General features: G+C 44.7%; 3 protein-coding genes across 4 annotated transcripts; 1 reads left to right on the top strand and 2 right to left on the bottom strand.

The window, feature by feature from the left end:
* Nucleotides 1-219: 219 nt before the first annotated feature.
* Nucleotides 220-26,186, bottom strand: LOC6042382 (probable maleylacetoacetate isomerase 2). 2 transcript variants are annotated; one of them, XM_038249900.1, is made up of 3 exons: nt 25,834-26,186; nt 25,330-25,507; nt 220-1,327 (listed from the first exon to the last, which is right to left on the bottom strand). In XM_038249900.1, the coding sequence occupies exons 1-3, from the start codon at nt 25,855-25,857 to the stop codon at nt 870-872; spliced, it is 660 nt and encodes a 219-aa protein (XP_038105828.1). In that variant the 5' UTR covers nt 25,858-26,186; the 3' UTR covers nt 220-869. The 2 variants fall into 2 exon arrangements, with proteins under 2 accessions (XP_038105828.1, XP_038105827.1); XM_038249899.1 differs by lacking the exon at nt 25,834-26,186 and having other exon boundaries at nt 25,330-25,794.
* On the top strand, nt 2,583-3,490 carry LOC6042388. The gene is made up of 2 exons (XM_001851461.2): nt 2,583-2,678; nt 2,739-3,490. Exons 1-2 carry the CDS (start codon nt 2,640-2,642, stop codon nt 3,423-3,425), a joined length of 726 nt encoding a protein of 241 aa, XP_001851513.1. The 5' UTR covers nt 2,583-2,639; the 3' UTR covers nt 3,426-3,490.
* Nucleotides 8,271-9,256, bottom strand: LOC6042387. The gene is made up of 2 exons (XM_001851460.2): nt 9,158-9,256; nt 8,271-9,093 (listed from the first exon to the last, which is right to left on the bottom strand). The coding sequence occupies exons 1-2, from the start codon at nt 9,206-9,208 to the stop codon at nt 8,362-8,364; spliced, it is 783 nt and encodes a 260-aa protein (XP_001851512.2). The 5' UTR covers nt 9,209-9,256; the 3' UTR covers nt 8,271-8,361.

Below are 26,186 nucleotides of genomic sequence, written 5' to 3'. Positions count from 1 at the left end.
TCGTTCTTACTTTTTGACAGTTTGACGGTTCGCCTGCATTTGTTTCCGGAACCGTCAACCGGCATACACTTTGCTTTGTTTTGCGAGTTTGACAAACTATCAAACACGAAAAAGTACGTGTTTGTTTGTCATAGTCTAATACCTTCTTTAGAAATTTGCACAGCCTTTGGGGAAAGTTTAACTCTGAAGAATTAAAAAAAAAATAAAACACTTTTAAAATCACAATTTAATGCTCGTATATTTCTGTTGGATTGTTTTGAACGATGGTGGGTATAGAATATTTATAGATACTCAGACATAAATTCAGCAATGACACAGACGTGGGTAATAAAAGTCAATAGGTAGAAAGCTAACACAATTTTTTATGATTTTTTTTGTTTTCGATTAAAATTTAGGGTGCCACGAAAAAATACAACACAGATGTTTACGCAATACAATATAGACACAAATGCTCGCTCGCTTGTCGTTTATAAGGTTAATAGTAATAGAATGCAATAAAATCGTAATTTTTTTTAGATGATTGTTACGATTGGCCATCTTGGTTTCGAATGGAATGATAGAATAAAAAGTAAGGATTAAATGTTTGCCTGTTTTTCAAAAAAGGGTAAAAACTTTTCTAAAAAGCATTTACCAGTGCTTTGTCTAGCGTTTTGTTCTCTGTTGTTACATTTGGTATGATATAGATTTGCTTCTGGTTAAAACTTTTTCTAACATTTCAAACACTATTTCTCGTTGTGTAAATAATCTGCACGGATCTAAAAGCTTCAATATGGTATACAAATATCTGCTGTGTATAGAATGAACTCTCGTGGTGAACATTTCGACTAGACATCGCCAAAGTACGGCATACGACCCCCTCAAATGCAATTTTACTTGGCCGCTTCCGGTGGGCAGTCCGGCTGGTTCGAGGGATGAGCAGCCCGGAACGCCGGGTGGCCCTCGAGCTCGCGGTCGATGCGTAAAATGATCGGATACGGGCGCAGGTCTACGTGGAAGCGTCGCGCGTTAAAGACCTGCGGCACCAGGCAGCAGTCGGCCAGGGTGATTTCGTCCCCGACGCAGAACTTGCCGGCCGAAGTCGACAGGAGTTTTTCGATGGCTCGAAAGCCACGGGTAATCCAGTGCTGGGCCCACTCCTTCTTTTTCTCCTCGCCGACGTGGATGAGGACGATCAGATTTTGGAGTGGTTGGACGCCGGACGTGATGACCTCGCAAATTTCGCGCACCTTGGCCCGCTTCAGGACGTCCTGGGGCAGCAGCGGACGCTGAGGGCGCGTCTCCTCCAGGTAATGCATGATCGCGACGGACTCCACTAAGGTATGACCATCTGAAAAAATATTTGAAGCTTGTTTAGTGTTGTTGATATCCCGAATCAGGAATTTAAAATAATAAATAAAAGTAGCAATTCTATTTCAGAGTTGCTCTCTACCCCGAGAGAAAAAGCTAGGCACAAAGGTGGTGCTGGGCTGCTCAAGCAATGCGTTAAAATGCGCCAGCTGCCATGGAAAACCCAACACCAATTATTGCGACTGTTCGACAAAAAAGAACAAATTTGGAGCTACAGTAGCAAAAGAAGTCTTTGAATTGTGTTTACGAAAGAGACATGAAATTGGTCGTCGGAAATGTAAGAACATTGATTGTTTTATGAACACAATGATAGCGGCATCAGTATTATTCAAACTATATTCTGGCCACGAGCGAAGATATGTTCAGTATGCCGGGAGTTTTACTTCCGATAGGACGCGTTTTCAGAAGAAAAAAAAAAGGTACGAGTGAATTAAAATGACCAAGTGGATTCTACTGCCTTTGTTGGCTTACCTACAGGTTAGTTCAAAATTCAAACAGTTTGAATTTGAATGATCGGATTCTACCAGCAGTTGGCCCGTTCTGTATCCGATGAAACTTCGGTGCTGTCCGAGTTTGACCGGCTGCTCAACCAGCGCCATTACGATGCGGACTACAAGTTACGCATCATGCGGATGGACTTCTCGCGGACCATGAAGAACCTGAACGCCCAGCTGATATCGCGCAACGGATTCACCGTCAGCGACATCCAGCAAACGAAGTATCGTGCCAAGGATACGATTCTGGGGCATGGTTTGACCATTGGAAAATGGATACGTCGGTCAACGCAAGCGGCACGTGACCTGAGCGTCTCAGAAATTTCAGGCGGACTTGGCTTTTCAGTATCTTGGGAGCGCCAACTTTGTAGTTGCCTTGGAAAATTCAATCAACAATAGTTTGAGGTTGTTCCAGACAGACATAGATCGTTTTCGACGGGAAGCTTTCCGGCGTTGGGACGAGATTTCCCGGAACTACATCTTCAACATGGATCTGCTGATTGAGGAGGCTCAGCAGTGTTTCTAAAAATTGACTCTGTATCAGCTTATCGCTGCTAGTTGATGGCTAAATAAAATGAGTTGCATACCTCCCAGGTATGGTCAAAAAGGGGTTGTTTTGGTGCGGGTATTAGGGATCTAATCTAATCTCGGTGCCACTCGGCGGGGGTTGTATAACATTGCACCCGTGTATTCGCTTAGATTTCGATCGCGCCCTTTAAGAATTTATATAAGAAGTGACCAAAAACCGTGAACTTCATTTGAGAAGTGAATCTACGAGTGTTTGGATAGCTTGCCGCCATGAAGTTTTTGACGCTAGCCGTGCTGTGTGGACTTGCGGTAGGTTTAGTCAAGGATCAACGCTTGAGGTGACTCTGAACGTATCACATCCTCCTACAGGTCCTGTCCAGCGCGTTCACGATGTCCGAGCTGGCTCGCATTTCCGAGGAGTTCCGCGTCATGTTTGATGAGCTGCACGAGGATAAGGACGCATTTGTGAATCTGGCCCGTATCATTACCCGTGCCGAGCTGAAGCTGCTGAACGAGGCAACCGCAATGAATCTGGCGGAATCTTGGAGCGACATCGAGCACCACTTTGACTACACCCGGTCGTTGATCGCCGAGATGATCCTCGCACCGGAAGCCGACGAGGAGTGTCTACTGGGCCTGACGGAGGAGATCGTTGCCGAGCAGATTCGCGCAGCGGACGAGATGAGCAACTGTGCCGCTGACAAGATTGCCATCAAGGAAGGCATCGCCGACGAGTTCCGTGATCTGGTCAACATTTTGCAGCGTATCTCTACGGCCGCCGCCGAGTACACGCTGTTCACGTACGCCTCGCACAACTCGTTCATCGATCCCGAGGGTCACATCGAATGGCTCGAGCGCAACTACCAGAACCAGGTTGACTTCTGGGAGAACGTGGCCCGTGCTGAAGCGCAGGAAGATCTGGACAACCTGGAGATCAACCGCCCCCAGCTGGTGGAGGAGAACCGCCAGTGTTTGGCTCGCATCCAGGACGCGATGGCCGAAGTCGATCGTAGCATTAACCAGAGGCTGCCGCGCTGCCTCGGAACGCGTCGTTAAAGTAAAGTGACGCTGCCGTGCGTTTGTTCTGTTTTCCCAAAAATAAATTACCTTCCGATAATCGACTGGTTGTTTGCTATTACGAAATTATTCCTTATCTACCGACGAAATCTGTTATTGGTCACCATTTGGTTGACCGCTGTAAAATCTAATCTAATCGTATCAATTTTTGCGATAAGGTATTTTGGAATTATAAAACGACTCAGTGTTATCAGGATCACCTGGGGCAAATAATGGAGTTATTTTCGTTTGCAAAGAGGATAATCGATGATAGATGACGCCAATTCGTCGATTGAATTTTGAGAATCGATGTTTTCAATTTGTAACTGTCTTAACATTGATAGATCAGATCGAATTACATAGTAACGTGACATTGATTAGAATACAGAGAAACCTTTTTTACGCGGTGGCGATACGCATTTTATTTCGTCGATTTCTCTTAATCCGTACAATGGAGCACTTCCATTCGAGCAGTTTTTGCTTTTTGCTACACTCAACCCCCGGTGGTTGGTCACTATTTCGTTTGACACTTTTTTAGTTTGTACCCCGTTGGTTGGTCAAAGTCAAACTAAAAAGTGACGAACTGTCACTTTTTACACGGCGCTCACGCACACTATCAAAACAAAGAGTTTGGTAGTGTGTGTGAACTCCGTGTAAAAGGGGTGTCAAACTAAAACGTGACCCCGTTCGTTTGACAACAGTTCGTGTCAAACCATCGGGGTTTGAGTGTACAATGTATTTCTTATGGAGCGAACTGTCAAAAACTGCTCGACTGCGGGTGCTCCATTCTTTTGCAAGTTTCAAAAAGCGTTTTGTAGATCTGAACAAAACCTGCAAATTGCTTTTAAAAGATTGCAAAATGGTCGCGTCGGTTCAGAGAAATTGACAAATGAGAAAAAAGTAACGCACCGCGTAAAAAGAGTTTCTCTGTACATACAGTTTCTTGTACTGTAACTGATAACATTTTTCACGTAGGTTTTTTAACAATAAATTTAATTCGAGTAGCAACCTTGCAATAGAGGATGCAAAGGTCATGCTCAGGGCTAGTGATTTTTCACGGCAAAAAATCGAAATTACGCAGCATGTTAGTTTTTAAAACCATGGATTTCACGGCAATTTCACGGCACTCTAAAATCTGCTAAAAATTGATTTTGCTAAATATCTCTAAATCAAAGCAAAACCAAAAAGCTGTATTAGAGTTTTATTTCATTGTATTGTATTTTAAACCAATTGAATAAAAAACTTCATTTATAACCAAATATAAAAATTGTCTTCTCTACAATATTTAAATAGTTTTTTTTTTACTTTTTCTCTTACTGTAGTTTTCAATAACGTTATTTTACATTCTTTTAGAATTTTGCGAAGTCAAGATTTTTTTAGAAGAAAATTTCAATTAATTATCTGTGCATCGAAAAATATTGTAATGAACAATATTTTCAAAACAAAAATCTAAATTTGCCTTGCATTTTTGTTTAATTTGGGAACTTGTGAAGCGTACGAGTAAAAAAATATCCATGCTTTATTGCTCTGAAAAGTAATTATTCTAATAACTATTTCAAATTTCGCAGCCTCTCACGGTATACACTAAATTTCTAGGTCAGGCGCAAATTTCACGGATTACGCGGCTTCCGCGAAATCGCGAAAAATCACTTGCCCTAGTCATGCTGTAGAGCGAATTTGATTATTTGAAATATAAAGAAACGAAATTGGCATCAACAAATCTATCCTTAGAAAAATCTAAAAAAAATTGTAATTCCTAACGCTTTTCTGGCTCGTGCATTGTTAGAATGAGGGGATTTATTACACTCAACCCCCGGTGGTTGGTCACTTTTTCGTTTGACACTTTTTTAGTTTGTACCCCGTTGGTTGGTCAAAGTCAAACTAAAAAGTGACGAACTGTCACTTTTTACACGGCGCTCACGCACACTATCAAAACAAAGAGTTTGGTAGTGTGTGTGAACTCCGTGTAAAAGGGGTGTCAAACTAAAACGTGACCCCGTTCGTTTGACAACAGTTCGTGTCAAACCATCGGGGTTTGAGTGTATAATATTTTTTTAATCTGGTTTGTTTCATTGCTATTTTATAAAGTCCCCTCATTCAAGCAGTCACAACAGACATTCAAATTTGCTATCCAGGTTTTTAAGCGAAGATGGCGTTCTAATGGTGAACATCCGAAATGTCAAAATCACGCAGTAGCACCAACATAAGAAAACAAATGTGGCTGTCATGCCATGGCACACTTCTTTTGTAATATTGGTACCACTGCGTGATTTTGACATTTCGGATGGTTGAAAAGTGCGCGTCGTGATTGTTTCGTCGTCTTCTTTCCGCCATATTTTCGTGTTTTTTTCGGTTCTGTCCAGATGATTCTGTGCGCTCGGTTTTGCAGAATCTGACAGTTGATTTGGAACGGTCGAAAAGTGCGCGTCGTGGCCGTTGCGTCGTGATTGTTTGTTTGGTTGCCGGCTGTCTAAGATTATAAACATTAATAAAACTTAATTACAAATAAACGGGAGTTGTCTCATCAGCAGCATCAGATTGTTTGCCTTGAGAATAATACATCACCATGTAAACAAGATTTATTGTTTTTGGGTCACATCATCATCTTCTATGATGAATCCTGACCATTACCCTTTCCTACTAACAAATTCCCAAGTAGAAGAAGTTTTTCCGGTACACGTGGGGGTGTGGATATCGTATAGAACCCACCTTTGGTAGCAACCTGTGCTTACTAATATTCCCGCCCCATCCCCTCGAGATCTACAAAAGGACATGGCGGGCGCCGTTGGTGGCCAACGACTGTTACCTATTTTCTCCGGCTCTAGTTTTGATAATCTTGATGTTTTATCTTTTCAGCGCATTCATACATGCAGTTGATAAGAGAAACATCACTAGATCGTTGACGCGTATGATCAGTTGAGTTGATAGGGTATTGCGGTCCTGTTCAGCAACGGAGAAGGACAACCATGGGTGGTCTCTCATGCTCATGCTCATGCTCATGCTCACTGCGTGATTTTGACAGTTCGGACGTACACCATTAGAACGCCATCTTCGCTTAAAAACCTGGATACTCTGTGGAAAAAATAAGGGTACAGTCACCCAACATATTCGGAACACCCACAAATTCGGAACACTTTTATGATAATTTGTCAATAGCATGCCAAAATAGCTTTTCTGTCGAACTTACTATTTTGAGAACCTTCATTTGTACATTATCTTGCTATTTCACTAGTAAAAGTAGTACTTTTTGAACAAAAAACTTCATTCCAAGCCTATTTTGTCCAGAGCAGCAAAACACTGCCTCCAAATGGCCTGTTTCATTTGGGATGTTAATGTGCCTCCCACAATTGTGGAACAGCTGAATTTAACCGATATTTTCACAAGAATTGTTATCAAACCATGTATAAAACATCACTAAGCTTGAGTTTTATTAGTTTCAGTGTGTGAAGTCATTGTTTGGGAATAAATATGTACTCCTGGACACTAGCGTGCCCAGATCCTCAAGGAAGGTGGGGCAACAATATGAGCGTTTTGAAAATTTCGTCGTTTATGGACACCCCCTTGGCAATTTTAGAACAAATGTCTGAGGATGGTGGGGCAACTGCCCCATGTTGCCCCACCCTGTGCACGCTAGTGCTCCTGGAGAGATCCAAAGTTTGTTTACATTCGTAAGAAAAAAATGTTCCGAATTTGTGGATTTCAAGGGTCAAAGTAATTCTTCAAAGTCTTCATGTAAAAGTTTAAATTTACAGATGTTCGATACAACATTCGAAAGATCGCAAGAAAAGCTTTCAAATGAAAAAAAAAAAAAAAACGAAACTATTGGCACTACGCCCCCCAGGGCATGGCCTTCCTCTAACGTGGGATTTCTGCTCCAGCGCCTCTGACGAGACAGGAGAAACCGGGACCGACGTTTTACTTCATCATCCGATAGAAGCTCAGTGGATAAGGCGGGAATCGAACCCGCGTCTCATAGCATCATCGGGATCGGCAGCCGAAGCCGCTATCCCTGCGCCACGAGACCCACCACCCACCAAATGAAGGTAAAAGCGAATCAATGAGTTCAATTATCGATTTGCTATGATTTTTTGAACATTGGCCGATCTGGAAACCTTTCCGAATATGTGGGATGACTGTACACAATCGGGTTTTACGGTGAATTCTTCGACAAACTGGTCAAAATGATCAAAATCATAATCTTGAAAACAAAAACTTTTTCTTAAGGTTCTGGTAACTCGTGAAGAATACAAGAAAAGTAAACCCACTCCAAAATATTGTTCTTGTCTGCTCTACAACATTGTAGAAGAATGATACACTCCTGGAAAAAACGGTTAAAAGATCACCTGTATTTCCATTTGCTATTCAAGCAATTAAAATTTATTTGGCAACAGATTTGAGAGAAACCTGCTTGCTCACTTCTTATGTATTACTTGATTTCAGATTAAAACGTGTTAAAGGAGCTGTAATGGAACCATTCAAAGATGATATGCTAAGATTAGGTGCACGATGGGATTACATGCTGTGCTCCCATAAATAGTAGTTAGATTAATTTAACATTATGTGCGTAATAAAATTGCATTTGTAGAGTTAAGCAAATTTTCATGCGTAAAAGTTTTGTTTTTGAAAGGTTCTCGAATAACATCTTATAAAAAGCCCCTGAATGCCATCAAAAAGTAATTTTTGTCACACTTTAGAAGGTTTGGAATGGTATAATATGGTAGTAAATATTTCTTGTAATACGAAATATGGTCTAATTACGTATTGTAATGTATCTTGAATATTTTTTTTGTTATATAACATAGTGAAGTTTGATACGCCCTCAAAAAAAAAAAAAAAAAAAACGAATCCCTTACGAGCTACTGTGTATTTCAGTTCTAGATTTGATAACCAATGTTATCTCGATTATTCTCCACTCAAACAATTGCGAAATATCCTGTTAGTTCTTCTTAACACCTAGCGCAGCTTTGAACGGCTCGGCGCAAGTCTCCATCTTGCCGCGGATGTACTCCTCAAACATTGGCATCTGATCGACAATCTTCTCCAGACAGTCCATGTTGTCGTCGACAACGATCGGCCGGTTGTACTCGATGGCATCGATTTGGAACTGGATGATGGGCAGGACTTCGTACTCCCACATGTCCCGAGATTCCGCGTACGTGCGGCGCAGATATTCGGCATGTTCCTGCGGATCGGTGACGGAGTTGTGCGTTGAGAAGGACCAGGTCGTGTATTCGCTCAGAGCGGTTGAGAGACGCTGCAGCAGCTCGAGAACTTCGTAAAAGGAGTACGAAAGGTCGTCCTTGACATCGGTGGTGAACTGGGAACAGATGCTCATGCCGGTGGCCAGAGCTCGCTGCTCATCGCGGATCTCCGAAGCTAGTCCCAGCAAGCAGTCCTCGTCTCCCCCGTCGAGGATGGCCGCGGCAATGTCGGTACGCAGCTCGTCGAAACCGTACTCGATCGTGTTGCGGGTTTCTCCGAGATTCTCCAGAATGGCTTCGTTCATGTGACGGTACGAAGCGAACAGACCGGTGCGGGCAAAGGCCAGCATCTGGTCCTTCTCTTGGCTGAGTTCCTCGAACAGCACACGGTACTCTTCAACGATCTCCACCAGTTCACCGATTGTGGATTTCTTGGACGGGATCGAGGACGGTGCGGCGGCAATGGTCTGAGTAATTGCAAAACGTGGATCTATTATGTCACTGTTTGTGATAACATCTGGGACAACTCACCGCAAGCAGCGCTACTGCGCAGAACACCAACTTAACGCTAACTCCCATCATCCTGCACTTTGACTAGAACTTCAGCAAATAGCGGAGCGCCAGGTGCATGCGTAGTTCTTTTATACAATCATCGGCCTAGAGGAGGGACCAATTTCCCGTTTTAGATTAGATTAGGACGAATTGGGAGGACGGATGGTGAGGTTTTATGGTCAGGAGCCCGATAAGTGGAAGATTGCGGAACCGAACGTCGTCCAAGCAGGTGTTCTTCTCGAAGCGGAACATGACTGTTGCCCCCACAACGTGTCGCTACGCCGCAGGTGTTCGCTGGCGAATGGCGTTCGCTTTGAGTCACGCTACTCGTCGCTAGATGGCACTGCGAAGGATGATCTTATCTAATCATGGATCATTTCGGACGATAACAACCCCAATAGACAACGAGGATCATCCGCTGTAAAGTAGCAACTTACTTCCGTCGCAACTCAGTATCGTTTTGAATGTGCACCCAGCCATGTCCGTGAAGAAAGCACTAGCAGTTGGCGCACTTGTAACGTTTGCGGTGGCCTTTGTTGGTGCTGCACCGTCCTTTGTCCAGTATCAGGAATGGTTCAACAACTACAGTGCCATCGGGGAGCAAACCATGGCGATCAAGCGAGCGGGAAATTCCAACGCAACGGCACTTTTTAACCAGTATCTGATCGCAACCCTGGCAAATGGAACGGTAGAGCTACGTCGCATCAACGTCGAAGCCTGGCAAGAGCTCGAAGCGATTGAAACGGACAGCCAGCCATGTCGCGAGTCCGTGTACCAACTGTTTGAGTTCTACACCATGTTTGCCCAGCTGGACCTGCAGGACTGTGCCCGCGATGCGTTTAGAAGCCTAACTCCGTTCACCACGGACAATTTCTTCCGTTATGCGAACTTTGTCAGCCGTGAGTTGAGTCGTATTACTCATCATGCCGTCGAGGCACTAGCAACGTACAATAAGATTTTGGAGGCGGACAATGTCGATCAACGGCTGGAGAACGATTACTACGACTTCAACTGGATGTTCAATACGTATCAGGGCGTGCTGAACGGAGAGTTGGGAAGATTCAGCGACGAGCATCCGATCGTGCAGGAGTTGGAGGATTGTGTAGAGGAGACGGTATACCTGCACCAGAGTGACATGTTCTACCTGATTAGCTACATGGAGTATTACTGCGGTGTGGTTGAGTCAAAGAAGCAGTAGCTTGGACATTCGACGGGTGCGTGGGATTAGGAAATGTACCCAAACGTCAATAAAGATTAGCTGGAGTGCTAGCTCATCTCTATTTTGGTTGTCTTATCGTTATCTGGAAACAGTAATAAATCCGAAATACCATAAAAAACTACATGAATCGCTTCGTCAGTGGTCATTTATGATCCTTGTTAATCATCATGGCTCAACAAAAGTGGCAGTCGCCCTAACATAAACGAAGTTGACTTTATAGCTGTCGGCCACCATTGCTAGTGTCATCCTTTTAACTACAAGGACTTCGCCGCCCTGAGCTCTTAAGTGTTTGAGTACGGCACGGAGCGACGGCGCCGGATACCCATATTTACACATAGAATTTTAGAGCGCCCGCCGCGGGATTCGAACCAGCAACCTCTGGATTGTGAGTCCAGCGCGCGGTCCAATTGATCCAAACGGGCGGGGACATAATGTTTACGTTAAAAGAACAAATGGTGACAATTTGCGTTACTCGTCTATTTAACAATACGTATGAGCCATATCCATAGCATAGTCCATGAAGATGTGTTGCCAAAAAATGGCTTCTTCCACGCACGCGTCCAATGATCTAAGAACAGTTTCCGCGAACGCCCCGTGTTGACCGATCTCGTCATCCAGCTGCTCTCTCCGCTTAACCCATCCATCTTCGATGTCTCCAAGGACCACCTGTAGTTCACTCTCTACTTCGTCCCAGTCCAGCACTTGTTCAACATGCCTCAAAACTTCCAACACTCGTGAAACTCCCTGGCTGTTCCACTGTTGCGTTTCACCAGCCAGCGGCCAAAACCGCTCCGAAGCGTCCTGCGAGACCGACCGAGTCCACCGGGCTGCACAGGTCTTGATGTCGTTCTCGCCGATCTCAACGTAAACATCGAATATGGTTCGGATGTAGTCCTTGCACCAGTCACTATCCGTCTCAAAGTCCTCGATGAAGCGCCAAGCTTCCTCCGCTATGAAGCGCATCTCCAGCGTAAAGTTGGCAAACTCTCGGAGCGTTTGGTGGGTCAGCTGGAGTCCTAGGGCTCCGTTGGTGGATCTTAGGTTGAGTAGGTGTTCGTCGATGGTAGTGGTATAGTTGACAATACGCTGTTGGTAGGATTCGAGCAGGTTGGCTGATGCTCTGGACAGCAGGAGTAAGAAGGCCGGTAATATAGCTAGTTTCATGGTGTTGCTCGAAAGAACTCTGCAGACGGACTGATGTTTGATAACATGGTATTGAACTGCTGAACTAATGAAAAGTGTGTTGCGCCTACAAGGTAGACCACAGTTATCCAGTGCGAATGAAACATTTCCAGTGGTTTATCTTGCGAATCGTCTGTCTCGCGGATTATTCTGCGATAACAGGTCTAATTTCAATTAACTACGTACGATTTCTTGACCTTATCGAAGGGCCATATTTTACCGGAGATTACAGCAGCTGCGCACCGGTGCGATTTGTTACCGAACTTTAAGAATAATAACCCTTGCGTTCGATTCGCGCACTTCAGTGTAACTCTGCGCGTTCCCTTAACAGTTCACAATGCTTCGATTCTTGATGGTTTTGGTTGCCCTCGCGGGTACTACCTTGGCTAATACACCGTTCCCGGATTTCCAGGAGCGTTTCGCTGAACATAGTCAACTCGTGGAGCCCCAGCTGCAGGAGCTTCGCGTGGAGAACAATGAAGCCCGGCTGGATCTGATCCACATGATCATCACGAGGACTGCTAACCTGACGGTGGACATGCGACAGCTCACCTCGGACACTTGGGAGAGAATCGAGAACGATGAGAGTACTAACGAGGAGTGTCTTGTCTGGCTGAGGTATGACTTTGACTTTTACGTGTGGATCGGTGAACTGGACATCATGTACATGGCAGATGATATGGACTATTTCATGAGGTACGACGCGACGTACCGCTTCAATCCGAGGGCGTTTTTCAAGAATCGCGAAAACAGCAGAGCCATCTACCAAACAGTGCAAACGTTGGGCCGGAATCGATTCATGGACAACATCAGTGATACGGTGTACGAACTGCAGGACGAGTTGGACTACTTCCAGAACTTGTGGGAAAGCTATCAGGAGGTTTTAAGAGAGGAACTGGAAGCGATTGAGCCGTTCACCGAGTTTATCGTGGAGGAGTTGGATTATTGGTACGAATATGCCATCAGATGGCACACTTACTTCATGGAAATGTTGGTTGACGATATCCAGTATTATTGTTGAGACTTATCTAAGAAATCATTTCTGTGGCATGAATAAATATATGAAAGATGTCGATTCATTTTATCTGTTTTCTTTTGGCCTCAGTACGGCAGCGCCATCCGAGAGAATAAAGATCACGGTTTGGTAGTCATTACGGTTCGATGAGTAAGAGATAGTCAGTTGCAGATATAAGCCATTCTAAGGGATGAACTGTTCAAATGAAAGAAATAAACGCAATTCCTACTCTACCATTTGCTCATGGCAGAGTTCTCCTCTCTCTCGTTCTCTCTGTTTCTTATTATGAATGTATGTGTAATAGGCTCTCTAATGTGTAATGGATCCGTCGATGGGGGATAAGCAGCCCGGGAGCATGTTGACAGCTCCCATACAAACTATGCTAATTTTGAGTTGCGTTTTTGATGGGCGGACTCCGACGAGGCCCACTTGCCTTCTGTCGGTGAATACGCGCAACTCACGAAAGCTGTCATCTTAGGGTCCGGTTGGGGATAAGTAATCAGCAGAACGTTGGACGTTATCTTACAATTGGTTTGAAAAAGTTGAGCAATTCCGGTAATCTTACCCGTCCTACCCTTATATGAGCTGCAGGAATCCGGTAGTTAGATGCATTCCAGTTTTGTGCGGTGAGTAAGCAACAATGTCTTCCCAATTCATGCTGGTGCTGTTGGCCTTGGTAGGGACAGATGCAGCCTTCAAGCAGTTCCACGATCGTTTCGCCAAACACAGCCAACTTGTGGAGCCAGAGCTGCAGCGGCTACGTGATGAAAACAATGGGTTGCGATTGCAGCTGATCCACCAGATTCTGCCGAGGCTTGCCAACTTGACGGTGAACGTGCGCCAGCTCACCTGGGACACCTGGGAGCACATCGAGAACCACGAGGAAACCACCGAAAATTGCTTGCCACAGCTACGATATATGCTTGATCTGAACGTTTTGAGCGCCGAAGTGTACGTCACATCGCTAGCGCAAGAAATGTACTGGGAATTGCGAGATGACGTGCGTTTCCGGTTCAACCCAAGTGCTTCATTCATGAGTCTCGAGAATACCAGAGCTACTCATCAAACAGTCCAGACGTTGGGACGGAACCGGTTTACGGACGAAATCGGAGCCACGCTGGACGAACTGCAGGACGAGTTAAACTATCACCATGATCTATGGGTAGACTACGAGGAGATTTTGAGGCAGGAATTGGATGCGATTCAGCCTCTAGAGAAGTTTGTTATAGGAGAACTGGACTGGTGGTACGAAAATATATTGGAAGATTACACCGAACGCATGGAAATGCTCATTGACCGCATTAATCTCTATTGTTGAGACCAAGACAAATCAAAGTTGTAAACTCGTTCATCGTGATTCAAAACTTTTTTTTTCTGAGATACAAATAAACTACTAAATTGTTGCATTCTTACTAAATTGTTGTACTACACACAGCAAAAAATCCGTAGTAAAATCGCATGCAAAAGCATGCACATCACCTTCGTCAAAATAAACACTAAATATTACACACTGCATGTACATTAGGGTGGGTACGGATTTTGAAAAGTTCTCAGATTAAGTTCTGGTGTGGTTCCCCTTGTAGAGAGTCTCTATCGAGGTTTTTAAGCGAAGATGGCGTTCAAATGGTGAACGCCCGAAATGTCAAAATCACGCAGTGGTACCAACATAACGGATAAAGTGTGCCATGGCATGACAGCCACATTTTTTTTTTCTAATGTTGGTGCTACTGCGAGATTTTGACATTTCGGGCGTTCACCATTCGAACGCCATCTTCGCTTAAAAACCTGGATGGGTATGCCGTACAAGGGTAACCACACCAGAACTTGATCTGAGAACTTTTCAAAATCCGTACCCACCCTAATGTACATGTACAAAAAAAATTCGCCCTCTCCGCTCTAGGCCATGGTTCTCTTGAATGATTGCTACCCAAGGACGCTAACAAAACAAAACCAAAATTTCCTAATTCCCTGTATTCCCCGTTTCCCGGAAAATTTGTAAATTTACCAGGAATTCCCGAAACTCATGCAGAAGTATACATTTTCCTAACTTTTTGGCACCAATGATATACAAATCTACAAAAAAAGAGGGAGCCTAATTTTATTTCATTTCTTACAATCTACTGCTCATATTGAACTAATCAGCTCGTCTGTAAATTTCATGGCAAGGTTTATTTCCGATAATATTTATTTCTGAAGCATCCACAACTGGAAATTATTCTTGCTTATATGTTTGTAAATACGCTATTAGGCTGGTACAAATTTTATCTAAAGTTTTTGTCTCCTCCCAGTCAAAGTTTGCCCGAAAAATCAGGGGGCAAAAACTATGGCTTATTATTTCAATATTTATTTAAAAATAACTTCAAACTATCAAGGGTCACAAAAATGCAAAATTTCAAAACCTCGATTCAAATATTTGAAAACTTCGAGTTGTGATTTTATGAAAGTCACATGTCAAGTAAAAAAGCACGAGAAGTTAGATTTTTAAGGTAAATTCAATGATTATCTATTTATTCATAAGCTACCAGTAAGATTAAGTTCTGGAAAAAGTTTTTTTTTCAAGAATTTTTTTTGTTATGTCCTTTTCGGTACTGGGACGTGGTTAGCACCAAGTCGGCTTTTGTAATTAAATTTTTCTTAAAGCTAAGAGTAATTACAGAGGATCTCTGGAAAAAATTAATTGCCAGGAAAAATATATTTTCTGCATGATGGATTTTCAGTCAAGCCATTAAAGGGATCCTAACGTTCATTTTGACTATTAAATTAGCTGTTCTATACAGTTTTGTTGCAAAATATTATTTAGAAGCAGGATGGCAGGCAATATTTTTTGATAAATTTAAAATTTTCTAGGAAATTTCAATTTCCGAAATTAAATTTAGATTTTTTCATTGTTTAGTACGCAATCTTTGGGTTGATATAACACAAACAAAGCAAAGCAATCCACTTTAAAGACATCCGGGTCTTTTGTGGTCTCTGTTGCAAGTTTCTGCTCATCATATAACACATTTATTTCAAATGGTTTCAAGCAAACCCCTTATGTGTATACTAGGGTGTTTCATCCAAAACCAAAAGTTCTCAGAATCAGGCAAACCGAGGTTCCCCTAGTAGAGGATACCCATAGGGACTCTCATGCCGGACGTCGATCCAATGCGCACCTTGGGGACAGAATGGACAAGCCGAATTCCTTCTGGAATGTGTTCATTGGACCATTCCCTACACACCTGTCTTTATTCCGAGTGAATCCATGTTGTCCCCAGACCTGTAGGAACGATTGAACGAAAAGCATAAAAATCCCATAGTAATTTACATGAAAACTTATAATTGCTGGGGACAGGCCAATTCTCAACCAAATGGGCTGATATTTGGCATGAGAGTCCTTATGGGTATCCTCTACTAGGGGAACCTCGGTTTGCCTGATTCTGAGAACTTTTGGTTTTGGATGAAACACCCTAGTGTATACATCATATTTTTTGTAATTGTCTGCTCTACAATTTGTAGTTCATTGTTACATCCCGTAAACCTCTGGACGTAATATTTAAACAAACTCTTGGGGACATAGTTTTGCGCAAATTTGGATTATTTTTTAGAGAAACTTAACCATAAATGGCTATACTTGGATAGGCGTGAGGAGAATGAAGGAACTGTGAAAAATCGCTTTGCTAAAACGTAGAGAATTGCTCCAATAGGTTTGACCACAAAATTGTAACGTTGCAGAAGTCTTAAAAACTTCTTCACGATCAAATCTAGACTGATAGCATATTGTCACAAGTGGAAGGAGGCAAAACAAATCAAAAATTAGATAACAAAAACTTTGATCTGTTACGCCATTTTAGCTTTTGCAATTCCATTAGTCCTTATCGCGATAGCCTTTAGGTTCTGGCCGGTTATTTCCTTAAATATGCGTTTCCCGCGATGAATGCTAAACACTTCGGTTTTGTTACCAAAACTTCCTGTACGAGCATTACGTTAGAATGACCCCGAATTTCATTCTGCTCCTGCTTTCCAAGGTATCCTTTACTGTGGCATTCACGCCGTTTCCTGAGTTCCAGGAGCGCTTTGCCGAGCACAGTCGGCTTGTATTGCCGCCGCTGCATGAGATGCGCGCGGAGAACAACACGGTCCGGCTGGAGGTGAACCACGAGATCATACCGAAGATCGCCAATCTGACGCTGGGTTTGCGTAAGAACTTCGACAGCGCGCGGGAGATTGTTGTGAATCACGAGAATACAACGAAAGAATTCAATATGAACCGGTACGGTGCCGCATTAGGCATCAGAGTGATGACAGCGGAAATTGATTGTTACGTGAGTGAGGATGCCCAAGTTCGGTTTGTTTCGAGAGCTAACTGGATGGGTCGCGAAAGTACCAGAGCCGCCTATACCAGACGGTGTAAACATTGGCAATACGACGGAGGAACTGGACTATCACCAGAATTTGAGGTTGGGCTATGAGAGTGCGCTGGAATTTTTAACTGCAAGCAGTCCTATACCTGAACGAAGATGTTCTGGAATTACTGGATTGGTGGTACGTAAGTACAATTGAGTGGCAAAAGGAAAGCATTGTATGGATCATCGACAGTATCGATACCTACTGTGTGGACTAGGAGGTCGTGAACATGTGTTAGAGGACGATCATAAATAAATATACAAGTTCAGCTATGTAACTCTGGTTTGTAATTTCAATTTCATTTTAGCAAAAGTATTCGATGTCCTCGATGACCCACTGCATATAGAAGTTATGCCATCTAATTGCATAATCATACCAATAGTCTAATTCAATTAGGACCAACTCGGTGAATGGCTTCATTGCATCTAATTCGGACGCAAGAACACCCTGAAAGCTTTCCCATAAATTCAGAAAATATTCGAATTGCTCCTGCAACTCCACCAATGAGCCTTCCAGATTCCTTCCCAGCGTGTGCACTGTCTGGTGGATGGCTCTGCTGTTTTCTCGATTCTTGAAGGACGCCCAAGAGTTGAACCGGTTGTCTGCATCGTAACGCATGTAATAGTCCATATCCCTGGCGCACAGCTTGATATCCAGCTCAGCGAGCCGCACGTAGTAGTTAAACTCGTTCCTCAGATCAACGAGGCACGCATCGTTGGTACTGTTATTGTTCTCGATGTACTCCCAGGATTCCGAGCTGATCTGGCGCATCTCCAGCGTTAAGTTTGCGATCTTCGTTACGATCGTGCGGATCAGCTCGAACCGGACTTCATTGTTATGGATGCGAAATTCCTTCAGTTGGGGCTCCACGAGGTAGCTCTGTTCGGCAAACCGTTCTTGGAACTCTGGAAGTGTGACGCTGGTTAAGGTGGTACCTAACACGGCTGCCAAGATTAGAACTGATTGCAACATGCTGAACGGTGTTGTTCAGTGGGACGATGAACATGGACTGGAGACCTGGAGCTGATCTCCGTAAACAGTTCTGCTGTACTCCGAGAGCTGCGATAACAGTGCGTAATCTTGAGCCAACATCAACCAAGCTTATCGACGAACTGTAAATCATATTCCAGATTATTCCGGAATCTTTTGAGTCCTTGAAATAACTAGGCACACTTTCGATCACAGCCTTCAGTGCACTTTAACGAGCACCCTGAACAACTTGTCTCCAGCATGCTGCAGCTAGTCGTGATACTAGCCCTTTTGGGAACCACCTTGGCTAATACTCCGTTTCCGGAGTTTCAGGACCACTTTGCCGAACATAGTCAACTCGTTGAACCCCAGTTGAAGGAGTTCCGCGTGGAGAACAATGAAGTCCGACTGGAGTTGATTCATACAATGGTTACGCGGACCGCTAACCTGACACTGGATATGAGGCAGCTCACCTGGGACACGTGGGAATACATCGAAAACCACGAGGATACCGACGAAGAATGTCTCGCTTACCTGAGGTACGACTTTGACTACTACGTGTGGATCGGTGAGTTGGACATCATGTATATGGCAATGGATATGGACTTTTACATGCGGTACGATGCGGACAATCGGTTCAACCCAAGGGCTTTCTTCATGAGTCGCGAGAACAGCAGAGCCATCTACCAGACGGTGCAAACACTGGGGAGGAATCGGTTCGTGGACAGCATCACTGATACGGTATACGAACTGCAGGATGAGCTGGATTACTACCGAAATCTGTGGGAGAGTTATCAGGTTGTTCTTCGTGACGAATTGGAGGCGATGGATGAGTTTGCCGAACTGGTAGAGTTGGAACTTGACTGGTGGTACAACTACGCGATGGACTGGCACAGAGCATTCATGGGATGGATTGTCGAGGACATTGAGTACTATTGTGGTGACTGGCGAAAATAAGTTTGGTATCAATAAAATACTCTTACACAGTGGGGGTCTTTGTCTCAAGCTGTGATTTCCCCGCTTCCGGTCTAGCATGATTTGTCAGATTAAGTCTGATTTACAATCAGTGCGATAAAACTTTGAGTTTTTCCTACAAATGGTTTCATTCACAAAAGCTGGGATTCAGTTTGCTCTCAGAAACCACCGAATTATTACAATGCTGAAACAAACCACAATTTTGTTGTTCTTGATCGGGATCTGCTGCTCACAGCCGATTCCCGAACTGGAATACTTCTCAAAGCAGTTTGCCAACCACAGCTGTACAGTACAACCCAAGATACACAACCTAAGTGAACAAAACGCGGACGTTCGACTGGAGTTGATCCATTGGATCGTGGCGGAAATCGGGAATCTCACCGTGGAAATGCGACGGCTAACCAACGAAAGCTGGTCGCGCATCGAGAAGCACGAGTTGATGCAGTATGAAGAGTGTCGCTACATAATGCGATACTTGCGGGACTATTACGTTTGGATTGGCGAGTTAGATATCATGAGGTGTGCGTACGATATGAATTATTACATGTGGCATGATTCGGTGTATCGGTTCGTACCGCGAGCGCAGTTTGTGAAGCGAGAAAACAGTCGAGCCATCCATCAAACCATGCAGACGTTAGGACGGAATAACTTTGTAGACAACAGGGAACGGGTAGTGTGTGAGTTGGAGGATGAGCTTGTGTACCATGAGAATTTGTGGTCAAGTTACCGGACCGTGTTGTGCGTAGAGATCGAGTTCATCAAGCCACTGAAAATGTTGGTGCAAGGTCAAATGGCGGCGTGGCATGAGTATGCCATCTATTGGCACACTCTCTTCATGGGATTACTGGAAGTTAGCGTGGAAGACTACTGTGGAAATGGTCCGTGGTGGTAGCAGTCTTAATGATAACAACTATATATAAGGATGAAAATAAACTTAAAACATAGGTAAATCTCGATAGTGTTTTATTAAGTAGCTTAAACTGGTTGTCGAATGACACGGGAATTTCCCACCCGATAAAGTATCTAATCAGAAGTAGACATCGACGCACGTGTAATCAGCCCTTGACGTCAGTCGTTGTACCTCGGGCATCCCCTCCCTTATTGACAATCTGACTCCAGAAACTGACGCAGATAATCGTGATCGTCGTCCTGCCAGAAGTAGATGTAGTACCGACATGATTCCAGCATATTGATGGTCTCGTGCGCATCTTCACCATGTTTGGCCAGTTCCTCGTTCAACCGCTGACGGTAGTATTCGCGAAGGTTCGTGTAGTAGTCCAGTTCGTCCTGCAATTCGTAACGAATCGCTTCCACATCAAAGATGTCATTCCGACCGAGTGTCTGGACCACCTGAAACAGCGATCGGGAGTTCTCGCGGGCGTACTCCTGCTCGACCGGAATGAATCGATACAACGCGTCAGCACGCAGCTGCATGTAGGTCAGGTAGGCGCAGTCCTGGATGTCCCACTCCTGGAAGTAACGGTAAAGGTCGGCCAGGAAGAACACGTAATCGCGACACTCCTCGCTGGCTCCGTCAAAGTTCTGGACGGACTGTAAGAAATCGTAGTGTGCTCCCCGCATTCTCGGCACGATTTCTCCAAACTCGTTCAAGATCTCTCGGTTGAACTCGCGAATGAGCAGACCGTTAAACTCACGCTTTCCTTGAAGCTCAAATTCTACCTCACTTGACAGAGAAGAGAAGTTTGAGTTGAAGACTTGCAGAAACCCGTAGTCATCGTTAGCACTGGCTGCTCCAAGGCAGATCGCCGCCAATAGTAGAATTTTGGTCTCCATGGTTCTTCGCACAGGTACTCACAGGTCACCGTTCGACGGAAGACTAAATCATGCGGAGCCTGCAAAGTACGTTGGATCTTGTGCGGCGATTGGAAAGGATTTATGGCCACGGCTACCGTTTCGGGATAAGATAAGTTCGATTACGCTCGTGAAGGGCCGGTTTGTGTCCTGACTACAAGCAACCTTATCTCCGTGCGTAGTTTGGTTCGGTACACGGTTCAGTCATTGCGATGTGGTCCAACTTGTTGCTGCTTGTTTTCGTTGGCGCTTCTTCGGGAAGTTTCCTGCTAAACTACCAGCAGCAGTTCTCCGTATTGAGCAAGCGAGTCACGTGGGAGTTGACGGCAGCCCACGAGACCAACCGTGCCCAGAATCGTTTGCTCCGACGAGATATTCTTGCTGAAATTGGAAATGGGACGGTAGCATTGCGGACTATCCGTTTTGAGACTAATCAGACGGTAGCTTCATTGAGGAGACGTCCCAACGCCGACCAGGAATGTCTCGATTCAGTGGACACCTCGCTGGATTCCATGTTCCACAAGACGGAGCGCTTTCTTCAGCAGTGCGTGTCCGACCTGTGTGTTTCATTGCAGGCGGATTTTGAGAATCGTTTCTACCCACTAGCGATGGACCTGCAGCGAGAGTCGACCTATATGTTGCATACGGTTCTGGATTCCTTTGGAGAGGTTAACCCGCTTTTATCTTTGGAAGACATCGAAGGTCGACTGGATGCCGAGCTTGATCACTTCAATCAGGCATGGCTGGCGGGCCAATACAGTTTACAAGAGGATCTCAACAGCCATCAGGTGCTGACGGATAAGGTTGTCGGAATCATCAACTCTTGTGCTGATGGGATGGTCAGTACGCTTCCTCTGAATGTCGATAATATTGTAAACTTTGCCGAAAATTATTGCATCGTCCAAGAATAAACCAAGATTAGCTAATCTTATCACTTCTCAGCATTTAAATTTTGCCAAACCCCTCTCGAACAAGTAGTATCCTTTCGGTAGTGCAGTGAGAATGTTGCTTCCGTTGATTTTTGGTACAATTCTGTTAGCATCCGGTGATGGTTTCCTCGTCGAGCGCCAGCTACAGCTTGCGGAACTCAACGGGCAGATGGTCCAACTGCTGAGTTCATCACATCGCGAAAACAGTGAAATGATCCGCAGTTTTATCGAAGCGGACATTCTGGTTTATCTGGGCAATGCCACAGTGCAGTTGCAGACGGTTTATGCAGATGTTACGAACAAGATGAAGGAGCTACGCGCCGAGTCAAATGCCGATGATCGGTGTCTGGATACGATTGATGCCTCTATTTACGACGAGGTACTAACAGGACAATTCTGGCTACAATTCTGTGTCAGCGGAGTGGACTTCTTCCTGACGCGAGATCAGGTCGTCAGATTTTATCCCGTAGCGAACGTGCTCCATCGGGAAGCTACCAGAATGTCTCGAGTCGCCTTGGAGCAGATAGGTGAGATGAATCCAGCTCTTGACGGTGGTGAGCAGCTCATGGAACAACTAGACGGACTGGTGGGCTACTTTGAAGGAGTTTCGGAGCGGGCAGAGCGTGATTTGGCAGAGGAACTGGACAAGCACGAGGCTGCACGCGAGGAGGTCGTTGAGTCGTTTCAAGAGTGTGTCGAAAGTCTATACTATTACTTCCAGGTGCAGCTATACAACTTGTTGGGATTTGCCAGAGATACATGTTTGAGTGAGAGTAAGGTTGGCTAGTGTTAAAATAAAGCAATCATTTAAAGCTTATTTATTGAGGTTACTTAAGCACTGGTCCAGGTTACCTTTGACGTACTCTACAGCATAGTCGAAGAAGAATAAAGCTTGTCTCAGACACTTTTCAACGTCTACTGATGATTCTTCGAACTGTTCCGCAGCTTCAATCAGTCTTCTGTCAAGTAATTCTGAATACAGTGTCCATATTTCACCGAAAAAATCCAGTTCTTCTCGCAAGTATTGCTCTCTGTATTCTTCAGTTGATTCCACCTCGAACGCAACCATTCCCTGATTGAGCGCCAAGACAGCAGTTAGCTGTACTGATGCTATCAGCTGATGAAAGTCCTCCCAATTATCTTCAGAAACACTATCGTAAGCCCTTTCAGCACATCCGGACAGGTCCTTGCCCAACGTCTGCGCGTACAGCATCTGCTCACCCAGTGCTTGCTCAACGCAGAAAGACTCGCCAAATGAGTTAATGTACTCCAACGATTCAGCAGTCCGTATTCTTCCTTGGACGGTGTGGCTCCCAATATCTTCCAGGGAACGTCGCAGGAAGCTCGATATCGTTGCGTAGTGCCAATCCCGAAAGAGTCCCAGTTGGATAGTTACATTTTGACTAAGACTGTTAAGCTGCTCCTGATAGACGCTGATGGAGGACACGGCGTTGACCAGGCAGAGGAGGATTATGACTGACCGTTCAGGGGACATTGCTTGACGAAATGTCGGACGATCGGTTTGAGTCACTCGGATTGGGCAATCGATATCTTATCGGAACGGCGGGATGTTGGATTACCGGAATTTATTGCGCGCCGGAAAAGATAAGTCGTGAAGTTTTTTTTTTAAGTCAAACACGAAAAAAACTGTTTCAGTAAATTGAAGATCATTCAACGGAGAAGAATGAAGTTGGTAGTACTGTTGATCCTGGGAGCGACGCTTCTCGAGGCAAACACTCTCGAGGAGTTTCAGAGCAAATTCAACGATCTGGGAGCGGATATTGCCCAGCAGGTTCAGGAACTTCGTGCCAGCAACAGTGATGCTATCCTGGCGATGAACCAGAAGATGCTGCGAAAGCTGGGAAACTACACGATAGCTGCGCGGGAAGTGTTGATTGATAAGAACATTACTATTCAGGTAGAGGAGTGGTTGAACAATGATCCGAACGCGCAAGGCTGTTTCGATTGGGCGTACGTGCTGGTGGATCTTTACGGGTGGTTCATCACGTGGGATATTGGGCAGTGTGCGGTTTACACGGCCGAGGAGATCAACGCCGAGTCGCAGTATCACTTCTTTTCCCACGCTCATTACATCTTGCGTGCCGGTACGGAAGGCTATGGACGTGTGTTGGAATCGCACGGGCTCCACAGGACAGAGGAAGTTCGATTGGAGTTCGTAGAAGATCAGTTCGACTGGTTAAGCTACCTTTGGGCTAATTACCAGAACGTGCTGAAGCAAGAGATTGAGGGGCATGAAACAACTGGAGATTGGATTGCAGCAGAATTACATGAATGTCTAGAAAGGGTTTTGGAAGATGTAGATTTTTACATACAGTTCATTTCTGGTGAGCTGGAGTACTGTTTGGCGAATTTAGATATTGAAGATAAATAAACTTGGCTCGAAATTCGCACCGTTTTATTCATCTTTGACAGTTTTTGTTTTTGTTCAGGTAGTACTGAATGTATCCCATATGTATATTGTACTGGTCGATGACGTCTTTAGTGCATAGTTCTGTACGATCATTGATAACTTTCTGAGAGTTTACAAACGCATCAACTGCTTTTTTCAACTTTTCCACCGTCTTCAACCACTGAAACTGTTGTTCTTCCAGTTGTTCCGAAGCATTCTTTTCTACCTGCTTGCTATCGATACTCTTTGTCAACTCTCTAACCACCACGAGGGTCACTTCACTTGCTTGCAAACGCGCCTGCTCCAACATCAACGGTACTCCTTCACGGCCTGCTTCATCAACCAGGTTCACAACCTGCATAGCACACTCCTGCATCCCCGTAACCGCTTCTTGAGCGTGAGCCCAGTACAAATACCCCACAATTTCCATGCAGTATTTGTCGGTCATGTTGTAGCCTTCGATGAACTCGCCAGTATTCCGGTGGATCTTATCCAGCTCCTGGTACGCTCTCATCAGCGTCTGTACCAGCCGCTCGTTCAACCGCTCCATAGCCGTTCCGTACGTGGACTGCAGGTTTCGGCTGGTCTCTAGCATCGTCTTTCCCAGATGATTCAGATTATCCTGCAGCAGCTGTAGCGTGCTGGAATTTCCCAACACACCTCCAGCGATGGCCGTGCAGCAGCACACGAGCGTTATCAACAGCAGTCTCATGGTGGTCTACTTGACGAACCGAGGAAGACACAACGATTTTATACGACGTCAACGTTGTTTAGAGATCCCAGCCCGACTGAAGCAGCGATGGCGATAAATATAGGCGTGATATGGTGGTGAGAGGTTAAAGTACGGTGCGCAGTTCATGGTACGTCAACTGCCACTTTCTTCTCACGGGTTGGCGGGCACATGAAGAATTAATAGATTGAACGATAAGCTTTCTGCCGATAGGGGGCTATCGACTGATAAGAGTCAAGTGATACTGGCGCAAACTGGATCTGCGTCATGTCATGAAGAAGACTGCAACTGCAATGTTTCACCATGAACATAAACCAGTATAACGTACTAAAAATAGCATGATTCTATGATCAGAACTCTTTGAGATCAACAGTAAACCCAGCGATTAACTTTTACTACCACCACAAGGCGTACCTGGGTTATTCCTCTAACATTCCATTCGACCCGTTCTGTACCTGCTTATCATTATGCACACTCGAAGCAGTCAAACACGCAGCAAAACAAAAAGAAAAGAAATGCCGACTCACCAATCTGCAGCGCCGGAACCTGCTCCATCGGGTTAACCTCGCGATACTCGTTGCAGTGTTGCTCGCCGCCTGACTTGATCAGGCTGATCGGTTTGATGTCGTACGGGATCTCCTTCAGGTTCAGCGCTATCCGGACGCGCCACGAGCAGGAACTCCGCCAGTACGAGTACAGGATGGGCTGCGTTTCGGGGAGAGTAACAAGTGCGTCATTAGTGGATGACATCTTGACCGGGACTGACTAGGGGACTGGTTCTGGGCAAACATTTAAAGTAGTTCTGATGTCGGCAGGGAAAAACAGGTTTCATTCCACTCCTCGACAGCTTAGCGATAACCAGTTTATCGCTAGGGGTAGCTCAGCCAAAGTCAGTTGATACTGTGTTCCGCTGGTTGTCTATCCGCAGGGGAATCCCAAAGCCAACAGTGGAGAGTTTCCATGAAGCCGCTAGCGCCGATAGCGTCAAGGTCATATTTGTTTACAAACACGGACTTAAGTCGCTGACTTACCTTCGACATCGCCGATAGCGACATCGCATTATGAAACTTTGAGTAATTAATTTTGCTGCCGTATCGTTCCACGGTGAAAAAAAGAAAGAGTTTAGTTTGTTGTATTGATTGTCCTTGTTTCGTAGAAACAGAAGTGTGAAACCGTAGAAGTTTGAAACAACTTTTCAATGGTGTGCTGAAAATTCAGTCTGAAAAAGTGGATATCACCGCAAAAAATCAAACAAACTTCAGTGGGAAATTGTGCGTGTTTAGAAAATGGCAGAAGACGAAAAGGTGGTGACACACTGAAGAAAAAGATGCTACTGGGCCGGTTGTTTATGCTTTCACTTTCGTTTGCATGGCTTTTTGTATGT

This window comes from Culex quinquefasciatus, chromosome 1 (assembly GCF_015732765.1).
Source record: "Culex quinquefasciatus strain JHB chromosome 1, VPISU_Cqui_1.0_pri_paternal, whole genome shotgun sequence".
Taxonomy (NCBI): Eukaryota; Metazoa; Arthropoda; class Insecta; order Diptera; family Culicidae; genus Culex; species Culex quinquefasciatus.
This window is presented reverse-complemented; position numbering and strand designations above follow the sequence as displayed.

Bases quoted from the DNA above. Each gene is read 5' to 3' on its own strand.
- LOC6042388 (XM_001851461.2), top strand. From the start codon at position 2,640: ATGAAGTTTTTGACGCTAGCCGTGCTGTGTGGACTTGCG. The intron at 2,679-2,738 runs GTAGGTTTAGTC...ATCCTCCTACAG, and splicing joins CCGTGCTGTGTGGACTTGCG to GTCCTGTCCAGCGCGTTCAC.
- LOC6042387 (XM_001851460.2), bottom strand. From the start codon at position 9,208: ATGATGGGAGTTAGCGTTAAGTTGGTGTTCTGCGCAGTAGCGCTGCTT. The intron at 9,094-9,157 runs GTGAGTTGTCCC...GCAATTACTCAG, and splicing joins GCGCAGTAGCGCTGCTTGCG to ACCATTGCCGCCGCACCGTC.
- LOC6042382 (XM_038249899.1), bottom strand. From the start codon at position 25,552: ATGTCATCCACTAATGACGCACTTGTTACTCTCCCCGAAACGCAGCCC. The intron at 1,328-25,329 runs GTGAGTCGGCAT...ATATTTTTTCAG, and splicing joins GGTTCCGGCGCTGCAGATTG to ATGGTCATACCTTAGTGGAG.